Source organism: Agelaius phoeniceus, chromosome 1, assembly GCF_051311805.1.
Source record: "Agelaius phoeniceus isolate bAgePho1 chromosome 1, bAgePho1.hap1, whole genome shotgun sequence".
Lineage (NCBI taxonomy): Eukaryota > Metazoa > Chordata > Aves > Passeriformes > Icteridae > Agelaius > Agelaius phoeniceus.
The window spans coordinates 39,833,975-39,846,529 of record NC_135265.1 but is presented as its reverse complement, the minus strand read 5'-3'; the positions used below and the strand labels follow the sequence as shown (position 1 = coordinate 39,846,529).

General features: G+C 40.0%; 1 protein-coding gene across 8 annotated transcripts in view; it reads right to left on the bottom strand.

Moving 5' to 3' along the window:
* RARB (retinoic acid receptor beta) overlaps window positions 1-12,555 on the bottom strand; it is a 320,712-nt gene that overhangs the window by 79,009 nt on the left and 229,148 nt on the right. Inside the window, exon 1 of one of the 8 annotated variants that reach the window (XM_054632355.2) lies at window positions 11,618-12,349. The exons of the other annotated variants lie outside the window; for them this stretch is intronic. Within the exon in view, the coding sequence (XP_054488330.1) occupies window positions 11,618-11,774 (157 nt within the window). The 5' untranslated portion in view covers window positions 11,775-12,349. Of the gene's footprint in view, window positions 1-11,617; window positions 12,350-12,555 lie in introns of those variants that run through there. 8 annotated transcript variants of the gene reach the window in all.

The window sequence follows — 12,555 nt, the reverse complement described above, 5'->3', positions numbered from 1 at the left end:
AGTGCCAAGGCAGAGCAGCCATTTTAAGGAATTAGTAAAATCAGCAGTGGAGGGTTGCTGGTTAGAAATCACTGCTTTTAATTTCTTAGTATTTGCACAAGTCCGACAACTGCACAGCTGCACAGAGTTGCCTCAAACTGTAATATAAACTAGGCAAGCTTTCCACAGAGTAAGTTCAATATGCTTTCCATTACTTCCCATTCTAAGGTCTGATCCTGTTGTGCTTTTCATTACACAGACTTGTCAGAAATTTTGGAAAATCTTAGCTCTTTTCCCACACTTTCCCCACCAGACACAAGTTTGACATCCAAAGATGACAACCTATAAACCCAGTAATTTTTAACAAAGTGTTACCTGTGAGCTCAAGGGATGCTCTCTGAGAAAACACACTTCTGACAACCTTACCCTGGGACCAGACAATCCCAGTGGGACAGGGGCACATTTTGGAAAGCTCTCATACCACCCAGAAACAGGGAGACCCTGCTGTTTCATGGCACCCCCGGCATTTGCAAACCAGTTTGCCTGATCACTGGCTTCTATTGTTTCCTGAGATAAGCAGGGCCCCAGTGAACAATTAGAGCTTTCAATAAATAATCTGTAAGCACATTCATTTGATTTACTGTTATTTGATATAGCAGTTAGTTTCAATGGGGCAGTTACTATTGATCACTTAAAGTACTACAGACAAACATGAAACACTTCCAGAACTCCATGGATTATTACTCTTTATCTGCCACTCATCTGGGTTACTTGTAATGGTTGTGAAATTTAAAATCAATAACAACAATTAGTGTTTGTTATACTCTGAGGAATGAATCATGTGAAATATGTTTTGTTACTAAAATGAAATGCTGAAGAGCTTGCAAACAGGAAAGACTCTTGTAAATAGCAAGACTCTAAAATAATTTCTCTTGGTATTAGTGTCCAGTCAAGGGGGTAAAGGAAATTAAAAACAGGTATTTTAAATGCACACAGAAGTACACACACAATTATAAAAAGGTATTGGTAGGATTTTCAAAGGAATAAAACTTTCAATGAAACTGGTGAGAAAGATACACCCAAGTTTTCCTTAGAAAACTCCACTACAAGTCCTACGATTTCCTACTCCTCAACCTCTATAGGAGTTTTGGGTTGTTAATCATGGCAGGACTTGTTCCTGTAGATAATTGATAGACAATAGCCTATCAATTATTGTAGATAATTGAAGACAAAGGAAAAGCTCTGACTCCTTTTCCAACTAGCTTTTACTGGAGATTATAACAAAAAAAAATCTAGGAAATTAATGGAAATTTATTTTCAGGTATATATGTAGAAAAACAACTTCTCTCTTCAGAATTTTTATTAATTTATAGAAATAAATTGTGAATCTAATTAAATGGATGGAAATAACAGTATTTTGAGATCTCTGCTAAAGTAGTAATGCTACATAATTAAAATGCAAAACAGTAAGAGAAATATTTTATCATTAAAATGTAACTAGAGGTCTGTGTGAAATCATCCATTCAGAAGACTTGTTTTTCATCAATTATTTGTTATTTATCTGATGTAAATATAAGAAGGTCTAATTAAAATGTATGACTCCTTATACAGCTTCTTGTCATTAAGACCAATGAAAGCAAACTGAAGACCATAATGAAATAATTATGTTTGCCTTTAAGAATCCTCTTCAACAACACATGGTAGTACCACACTAAATTAAAACATCAGGAACTAAATTTCTCTTGCATCTATTTCCATTTTCACTAATTATACCCCCAAGCTTTCCAATAGACCAGGCCCTGAAATTCTTTTGAAGCTGAAACAGCCTAAGGAACAGCAACCTTTTCATAGTAATGGACTTTGAAGAAGAAACAAAGGTAACGCAGCCCTGGAAGGATTAATATTTCAAATAGAGTTATCATGTGAAAATATGTGTTTATTTGAAAAATGGGGAAAAGATTGTTGATAAAAAGCCAAATATGTGTTCCAAGGAAACCAATACTCTGATTTAATCTCATTTGATTGCGTCATTCCTTCCTAACCTCTTTTTCTCAGAGTATTTTCTTCTTCTGCACAGAAATTCAAGTTAGCAAAAGCATAACAAACACAGTACTGCTGGGCAGGGCCAGTGTACCACGCTGTAACTGAGCTCTGCTTTCACATTTTGGTGAAGGTGAAAAATTGCAGTGTTCCTAATGGACTCCATTTCAGGGAGAAGGGAACAGCTATTTGCCCAAACTGCCTCCAGATACGCAGTGCATCCTAACACACAGCTCCTGCTTTAACCACAAAAGTCTTGCAGGACCTCAACAAAACACAGGGAAAGGAAAGGATTCGGATAAGGAAGAGGGAAAAAAAAAACCACAGGAGGATATGAGTCAGCTCTGACTTCTTGCAGGCAGCTGAAGGTTTCTTTTCAAAACTTCAGGGAGATAATGGATCCTTCTTGGTGTGGTGTCAGAGAACTGAATGTGGCAATAGGCACAAAGCATAGAAAGATGAGCAGTTCACATACCTAACCTGCATAGCATGTGACTGTATGTGCAACTAGAAAAACACAGCTGGAATGTGCTCTCCAAACGAAGAGAGGAAGGCAGAGGTTCACTAGGGGATGAAGACTTGGGAAAAGCAGCTTGCCCTGTTAGCTCCCTGATCAAAGACACTGAAAGACATAGGTGATTTGCCATTTGTTCTGCATTTTACACCTTAGTGTTCAAAGTGCGGAGTGAAATCAATAAGATCTTTAGAAAGTCCAAGACTTTCCAGCTAACCTCTAAGGAGGATTTGACATATACCCTCACCCAGCAACTAATGAAATTTCTTCCTCAGCTGAATGAAAAGAACTATGCTAACAACAAAGCAATGCTAAGGATTACTCTGCAAGATGAGGGGAAAAAGACAAAACGTCCTCAGATCAAAAGTTGAAAGACAGTAGTATGAACAATGGCTTAAAACCAAAGAAAGAACTCCCGAGCTCAGGACCTGATCTTAACAATAAGAAAGTTCACCCATGCGTGGCATTTCAGCCATCCTTTCACTTGTGTCCTAAGCCAAAACCCTCAGGCTGGTGGATCAGTGAGGGTGGATCTCTGTGAAGGAGGGAAAGTTTGATGAGCAGTTAGGACCTTTGATTAGAGTAACCCGGAGAGGAGTGCAAAATCCCGAGAGAGAGGCAAGCTTTGGGGGGCACAGGCGTTTTTCTGTGCCTAAACCAAGGTCCTGGGGGAAGCATCTGCCTGCAGATCCACAGCCCTTGCCCAAGGGGAGGTCCGGGTGTCAGGTATCGCCAGATGGCACTGTGACACAGTTTTCCAACTCCCTTTTCTTCATGAGAGAGTGAATGTTCAGTCTTGGAAAGACAGGCAACCTTGGTCGTCTCGTGAGTTTTTGAGTAGAAGATGAGGAATTAAAGTGGCAGAGGAGCCTGTTTCCTGCCCCGGGCTCTGCCCACGGCCAATCCCTGAGCAAAAGTGCTGGAGGCTCTGAGACCCCCAAAAGCCAGGGCACAGCTGTTCTGTGCCTGAACACCTCTGTCCCAAATTGGTATTTGTGAACAACTGAAATACTTGAATCAACCCAGATGATGTTACACTCACTTATCATGCAAAGAACCTAGAAATCCTCTTGGTATCAGTCACCAGCTGGCAGAGTGATGCTGGTACAGGACTGGAAGATGAGGGAACTCTTGCAGGAGATGAGATGCACACCTCTGTATGATGTGCTGCTCTGTCATCAGCCAGCCTGGCAGAGAGGACCAGCAGAGAGGTTTAATGGCCACTTCAGGAATTACCTCAAGCAGCATTCAGATTAAAAAATAAATAAAATAAGAGAATTCAAGAGACTTTGTGTTCTTTAACTGTATTGGTGGGGTATTTTTTTGGTTGGTTTTCTTTTGATTTGCTTTGTTGGTCTTTTTTTTTTGGGGGGGGGGGTGGTTGTGTTTTAGTTTTGTGAAGCAGCAATTGAACCATTTCTTCCACTCTTTCTATCTTACAGGCACAAATGGCTTTCTATAATCAAAGGACCCATTGAAGGAAATCTGTGTTAAATCAAGCTGTGCTTTTTGTCTCCAGTTGGTGCAACACTGGTCAACCTGTTTGATTGTTCCACACCTCTGCAATGCATCTTTAAAAGAAGACTGATCCTTTTTTCTTGATAAGAAAAGATGCTGGGTGTTCATTGTGCTGAACATCCAGCACAGTGACATGAACTTTTATTGCTATTTCCTAAAAGTACCAGTACACAAATACACCAAAGGCTCACTCATACAACCATTCTGTCTCTAAAACTCTTACTAAAATTGAGGGTGGAGGGTTGAGTGCATTTAAGTGCTTCACTAGATAAGGCTGTAAAAGACAAAGACATCCTTAATTTGTCATTTTATTGTTCAAAGATCCTTGCTAAAAATACAATGTGAGCCTAGAGAAAAATATTATGGTTCAATTGAAAGAGATCCTCCGAACCATTAAAAGAAATTAAGCTGTGCTAAAAAAATCTCTTTGTTGAAAGACATTTCTCTGCTTTTTTTCTTAAGGGATGCACTTAGAGGGTAGAATGTAAGTCACTGAAAGTGCATAAAACGGAAATCCTTCCAAACTATGGATGGACTTTAAAATCATGTCCTTGGCAGTGAAGATCCAGAGCACTCTGAGAATTTATAAATACTCATTCAAACTTTAACCTAACAAACCTATACAAGTGTAGCCTGTATGTGTATATTTAACTTACAAAGTTTTATAATATTCAGTTTATATTTGGTATAAGCAAGGAAAGAAAAATCACCTTGTCCAAGGGGAACAGAAGGTATATTATATACTTTGTGTCTAGGATTCTTTAACACAGACTTGCTGGATTATATTTCCATCTCTCTTAACAAAAGTATTTGAAGAAGATTCAAGGCTCAAACAGAACACTAAAAGAAAGTGGGGTCAGTTATATAAGGGCTAGCACTAGTTTGTTAAAAGTCTTTTTTCCTACCCACTCCCAAATAAAGGGACAAAGAAGTGAACATTGTGGGAATGTGTTTCTAAACCACATGATATCCTTATCAGATTGTCATGTACAAGGGAGGTTCTCACACAGGGACCCCATGCTGGTGAGCTGACCTGTCACATGATGCAAGTTCTACACTCCTATTCAGATTACTAAAATGAGCTGAAGAAAGCTAGATTTCCCCTCCTCCCTCCCCCCCCAAATAAGCAAAATGCACAGTGACCAAAGTCATATTAATTCGCTGCCACTGGGAAAGCAATCCTGAGCAGCTGCAAATAAGTGAGTATATGAAGAAGATAATCTAGCTATTAAAATCTATGCCACAATTAATATCTGCTGAGCAGACTTTATTGCAGAGAAGCAAACAGAGAATCAGAGAAACGTGTGTGTCAGACAAAATAGAAGGAAAAAACTCAGTTAATTTGTAAATTTATGGAAAGAGAGTAATATATTTTTATAAGCAAGTCCTACTTTGTCATATAAGTGTCTCTATTTTAACTGTTGATGTTGGGAACACTGTCACTGAATTACTTTTTCATGTTTGGGGGAAGTGGAACAGTCCTGTAAACACTTTTAATATTAAATGAAGGTTTTAAATAGTATTTGATCATTCAAATATATGGCCTGCTTTTAAAAGTGCTGTGGGAGCTCCTGGATGCTCAGCATATTTGGAAATGAAGCCATGAAATGTGAATTTAGGATGCTAACTTTAGGCTACTGTTTCTGACATTCTTAACTTTTGAAACACATTTGCTCATGCAACGACAAAATAATTAAATCCCAGACCTTAGATTATTTTTAAGAAGACAGTTTAAAATCCATGGTTTTGGATGCAAGTTGTTTACAGATTACAATTAGGAGGAACAGCTAAGATTACTGTGACCAAAAAACTGCACAGAATCATTTCCACATTATATCAGTTGGTTTCTTTTATAACTGGAATATGGTTCTCATAAAAAGGTGGCAGCGGTAAGACATTACTCCTCGTTTGCCTGCTAGAAAATCCAGTTTTGTTACCCTCCTGTCTATATTTTTCCTGAAGCACAGAGAAAATTATTATTCTGTTACTTTAGAATAGTTTTGAGCATTTTGAGGCTTGTATTTTGGTGGTTCCGTTTGGTTTGAAAGGGCTTGGATTTCAGCAAGAAGTGGCATGGGTCACAGTGCATGGGGACAGACTTCATGCACATAAGCAAAGGTCAAAATCAATCATAGCTTTGTATTTCCAGGCCTATTACTTTTGGCAGTTTATCCTGCCAGAAGGGGCTAAAATATTTGCCTCCCAAAAGGAGTAAACATCAATAGGGGGCAGGAATATAATCAGCTTCTCAACCACTCGGCAATGAGAAATGAGGGTAAAGGATCCCCTCCTCGCTGCAGCCACTAAGCCATCTAAATGTTAGATGCAACATTTTCAGCAAAAAGTTGAAAGATTTCACAGCACAGTGACTTGAAAAGGACAATAGGCCTATTTAGGCAATTATATTATGCAGGCTTTGTTATTAGGCAGCCCTGCTCAGCCCCAGAAAGTCTGGATAATCAAAAGTGTCCAAGTACAGGAAGGGGAAAAGTACAACCCCACCCTCTCGCACAGCCGCTGCCAGGACCTCTGGATTTGAAGGGTAAAGTCTATTTACCGAAGTTCCTTGGCCATTTTATACATCAACTGATATCCTTCCTCATGGGGCTGCGTGCTACAGCCTAGCAAAGCTCTGGAAAGCCCTCTGAAACCACAACTAATTTGGCCCCAGCCGCCCGCCCCTATAAATTCAGCGCTCAGAAGCTGCTGCCAGCCCCCCAGGCAGGAGAGGGATGCTCCCCCCGGCTCGCACGCATACCAGGGCCAGTCCCCACGGCCAAACAGATCTGGAAACTCATCACAGCTGTGCTCTGCTTTTGAGGTCTCAATAGGACGGGGCATAGCGTGGCCGACCGCGGCAGACAGCAGTCCTTGCGAGCACAATGTCCCTTTCACAGCCCCGCTCCCAAATCTAAATGCTGGCTGTGTAACACAGCCGCACTTCATCGGCTGCGTAAAGGGCGGTATATAAATTAGACCTGAGCAAAACCAGTTGCTTGGCGTGTTTCGGGGAGGTGGGACCGTAATCCGCCGAGCAGGGCGCCTCTCTCCCCCGAGCAAAGCCCCTCGGCTTGGCCGGGCTGCGGGCCTGGCGTGACGCACACATGGTTAACAAAAACCGCTCAGCAGTAAGTAGGGATTTAACTGGATGTGAGGATGACTAAGTTCGCTGTCTGAAACACTATCTCCCTCTTTCAACTCCTTAACTTCACCGTAACCCTCTTCAAGGCATCGCCTCAGAAGCCTGGCTTTGTTCTGACAAGTTGCACCTTTGCTGCACAGACTCATTAGGCAAGCAGGGAGTCACCCAAAGATACATTGCTTTTCCTCCAAGCTTATCCCACCCTGACTTCACCAGCGAAAGCCTCTCATCATTTTTGTCTGCAGGAGTTTTTGACAGTGGTGCGTGTCCGTTAGGGTTTTCCTGTGCCAGCAGCCAAATCAGACTAACTGCATCACAGTCTACGTAGAGAATAGTTTTCCCCTTTCAGTTATTTTGGAAGAAAAATATCCCCACACAATTTTTTTTAAAATGAAGTGGATCAGAAACAAACATTTTTTTAATCACGTATTTCAGAGCATTAAGCTAGACGTATAAAAATGTAAACAAAGGCTCTATCCCTAAGCAAATCAGTCCTAGCCATTTAGCTGTAAAGTTTATAGATGAACTTCAAAGAAAATAACCTGGTTCAAACAGATCTTGCCTTCTGGGCACTAGCAAACACACCTGCAGCAATTTGATACTTGGGAATGCAGATTACAAGTCCTTCACTTCAAAATGTTTGTTTTTTAATTCAGAAAGATGAAAGAAAATAAAGTAGTGAGCTTTTTTTTTTTTTTTTGGTGGAACACAGATGTTTCCAGTGCTTGCAGGGAATGGGAACCTAACCCAAACATTGCAATAATCCAGAATTTTGAAGGAAAACGCATGCTTTCGGGAGTCCCATCTTCATGAACTTTCTGAAAGTTAATACCCGCTAGCTCCTCTCAAGGCAAACACTTCCTACCAAACTGTAATAAGAACTGCATACTATGTGAGCCTCAACATCCCAGCATGATTCTGCTGCCATGTCCATAACTTTTGACTTCATCAAATTTTTAATGCTTCTAACCCTAAGGAAATGCAGTAGGCAGTAGTCATCTACTTGATATAATTAGCTGAAACACTACATAACGCCAAACAAACTTACTCTTGTTTTGGGCCTGCTCATTTGTTTTTTTGCCTGTTTAATTAATGAAGACTAATGAAGACTTTTTTTAACAGGCTTTTCCAAGGTCAGATCTCCATTCTTTGCAGCTTCTCTCTCAGGACCTGTCCTGTTCCCACCTCCTCAGTATTTAGTTAGCTCATGTTTCACCAAAAGTTATTGGTTTTCTCTCAGTATTTGCTGCCACTGCACTATGAGGGAGCAGAATATTCTAACTTATTTTAAAAACTATAAATTACTCATTCTTACAATCTTAACTCTTTTGTCCTCTTAAGAACTATCCTTGTCTAATTTAATTACACCAACCTGATTTTTATCTTACGACAAAATGTGTGAGAACGAATTACGATTAAAAGTGCAGTTGGTTCTAGTCTCATTTCTGAGTCCACAATTTTGTTTGCAAACAAATAATCTCACTGTAAATCTACAACAATATAACTAGAATCACATAAAGCATAAACTCATATGAGTGCAAAGTCAGGGAGGTTCTTTGTAATCTTGTAACACACCGTGCAATACGCAGTTGCTAACAGTTGCGTTGCAAACCCAGGGCAGGTTTTTCCTCCCACAGGGGAGAGGAAAAAAATACCACACAAGTTAAGGTCATGTTAGGGTTGTGTCTTATCCTCTATTTTTACTTTGCAGACCCTCATGGACTAGAAAATTCATGATGCTGCAGGAGTGCCCTAGCTTAGTGAATTGTAACAGGATTAACGTACGGAAGATGTGCTGAAGTTGGAGACCTACAGCATTCTGCCCTAAAGCCTGCAATGGCCAATTTTGCCAGCATTTCAGTTGAAACCCTGACACTGTCTGAGATTGTTACTGGCCTACTCTGAGTCTGCACTATCCATGTACTATTCCCTCAACAACCATTTACCTTTTACTCTACAATCACATCTCTATCAAAGCAATATTTCTAAGGCCTAAAGGCAATGGCTGCAGGTGTACTGGCTTGGATTTTTTTTGCAGAGACAAAAATTAAACAACAAATAAGACCAAAAAACTCCTTTCAGACTTCTAACAATCAAAAAATTTGATTGTTATTACATTACATCAAATCACAGAGGTCTTCGTAAAAATGGAGAATCAGGAAATGCTAGAGTTAGAATTGAACATTGCTATCTTTGCATTTATAAGCACTGGAGCAACCTTTAAACTATTAAAAGCTTTCTGGACCACAAAATTTCTAGTTCTGTCATTTTTTCATGAAATGCAAGATAAAAATCTTAACCTTTGAGAGAATTTTAGTATTTCATAATCCGCTTATTTATTTACTCATGCATAAACTGCTTACACTCTCTTCAAAACTGAAAACAAGATTTGCTCTAAGGTTTCAAACAGAAATCTTAATTTGGACTCTAACTAAATTGTTTTTCCACATTTCTATACCATTAACTGTCTCCGTTCAAATTATAGCCACTGTACTATGATTCAGGTTTCGGCCCGATTTTAAATTCCCATGAAGTGAAGATTAATCCTACTGCTTACGAAGTTACAAGACTGGATTCCTGAATGCATTTTCCTGTATTTTTATTTACTCTTGTTAATATAAGTTTCTTTGATTAGCTAAACTTTCCTGTTATCAACACTTGTCTCTTATCACAGGCCCTAGGCAAATGACATATTTACCACTCATTCCATTCTGATAAGGGTAATCCTGTGTTTAACTTGCCCAAGAACAAACACCATATATTTTGTTTTTAAGAATCCTGCTTCTAGGTATTAACAACATACAAGAGAAAGAGCAGGACATTTTAAAGCCAGGAGTTATTTAAAGAATATTTTGCAAGTGTAAGCTTTTAATGACAGTATATATGCCTTCTACTCCAGGAAAGTTTATTTAATTCCAAGTTTCCGCAATATCACCACTGAAGTTATACTGAAGTTTAAACCATGAAAGGAGGAAAAAGCATTTTTACTAAAACATCTGGTTTGGATTTTTGTTTTTGCTAACTGAAGCTCTCCCATAGCTCGTAACACTATTTTGAAGTAAAAGCTTTGTTCCGTATTTTGTTTGAAGCATTTTGAAAACAGTGCAAAAAAATAAATATCCCATGCTGAACTTTGCAGTCTCCTTTTAATTGTAAAGACATCAAAACATTTGCAGTGCTGTAGGCTGCTAGTCACTGATTTTTACAATTCTGTTTTCATTACTCAACCCACACAAATGTCATATGGTGTCTGAAAACTTTTGAGCCGAGTGAAACACACTATTTCACCAAACACCCTTAAATTTATTTTTTAATTACCTACTCCACCCTTTTGAAATGTCGAAGAAAGAACTCCTCTAATTCCTAGTTAACTTGTTAACATACCGCAAAACAGAAATTTCCAACAGCATTATACAGTTAATGGTGTACTGAAGTGTTCGAGAGTGTGCTAAAAACATTTTGATAGATAGCCAAGTCATTTATCTAAATCACTGTCAGAGCAGTGAAGCATCCTGCAAACTTTTAAGCATAGTATAAGGTGATGTTTTCTGGCACTTTTTGTCATTTCTCAAACTTGAAACTGGGGTGTAAAAATACTGCTATTGTTTATCATCTATATATTTCAGCAACAAATCAAGACCCTTCAACATAGTAACACATTTTCAGAAGCGTCCTACCACTAACTCTCACTCCTCTGTTAACAGTGCATCGCTGTCTGAATCTCAAGGTATAGAAATAATTGATGGTTAAACTCAAAGGGTGTTCACAGTAAGTAGTTTTCTAGCAAAACAGCAACTTCTTAGAGCAACAAAGTGAAGAAGAAAGGTGGCAGCAAGGTCAGTACAAAGAAATATTGCCTTTTCTTCGGGAACTTATAACTACTGTCTGATTTTTGGAATGGCAACCTACCCACTGCAATTCCACATCTTTGCAAGAACTGTAGAGATCAACATTTTAATTGCTTGGCTGCTCTGCTAAAATGCACTTCAAGATAACATGCATCCTGATTAGCCAATGTGCTACAAAATTAGATTAAGGAGGGGGGGGGAAAAAAAGCTACCACAGAGATGTTATGTAAATTCGTCTTTCACTGGTTGGAGTTTTGCAAGTATTTGCTGTATTACATTACGATTTTATGTGTTCCTGTTTGGCTCCACAACTGTTGTTAGGATCAATATGAGAAGGGATAAACAGAAAGAAGTCCGGTGCTTCTTTCCTCTTTCCTTTCTTGCCAAAAGGAGAAAAAAATAGCTTGCAAACCACATTTTGCACAAAAACTTACCCCACCCCTCATTACCTCTGCACTTAATTACCGGTCTTTCTTTTTTAAATACATGCAAGTAAATAAATTAAATAAATAACAACAACAACAATTATAATAATAGTAATTGCTTTAAAGTGGAAAAATAACAGTTGGGACCTACATTGAGCACTGTGCCGGTGTTGCCACTCTGTTTGTGCCAATCCACTGAAGCATGCTTTGAGAGCCTTCTCCTGGAGCATGCAGGAAGACGGACTCGCAGTGTAGAAATCCAGCATCTGAGCAGGGCTCACTGCTAGAACGTCCATACAGTCAAACATGATTCCCCCTGCACAGAATGCCTGCAAAAGTGCTTTCCTCTAGGTGTGGAGGAAAATGGCACATAAAAGTACACCCAACTCCATCAAACTCTGCCCCTTTTTTGGCACGTAGGCTGTTGGTCTTTTTCCCAGACCAGAATCATGAATTATGACAGACAACACAGCTAAAAGCCTGTAATTGATCCAAATGATCATTTACCATTTTCCAGGCTGCCCAGCCAATCCAGCAAGATGGGGGGATGCGAGCCGCATTCCAAGTTTTAGCTACCATCAATTTTCCCCCAAAATTTCTTGAGAGTCAGTCCAGCTCCCGAGGCGCTCGCCGGGTGTGTGCCGCGTCCCACGCCGTGCCAATCGCCCACCTCCCCGGGATAAAACAGCTCCGGTGGAGGCGCGGGATCCCCCTCGGCCGTGAATAGATGCTTCTGCCTCTGAACAGCTCACTTCCTACTACTTGTGTCACAGGGAATGAAAGATTGAATTGCCTAATATATGCGAGTGAACTTTCCGTGAACCCTTCCCAGGCTGCTAACCTTCAAATGACCCAAGCGGTCTGACATCACCAGCTCCCAGGATTCTCACACGCCTTCACAACTCCCAGCAGCCCTGCAAAAAAGCCAGGCAGGCGGGCGGGCAGGCAAAGGCGAGCCCCAGCCCTGCCGGAGTCGCCCCGCGGCCGCCGAGCGGGGCGGGTGCGGACGGGGAGCGCAACTCACAAAAAAATCCAATATAATAAAGTAATTTAAAAATAAAATTATATTTAAAAAAAGCCTAACGCAGC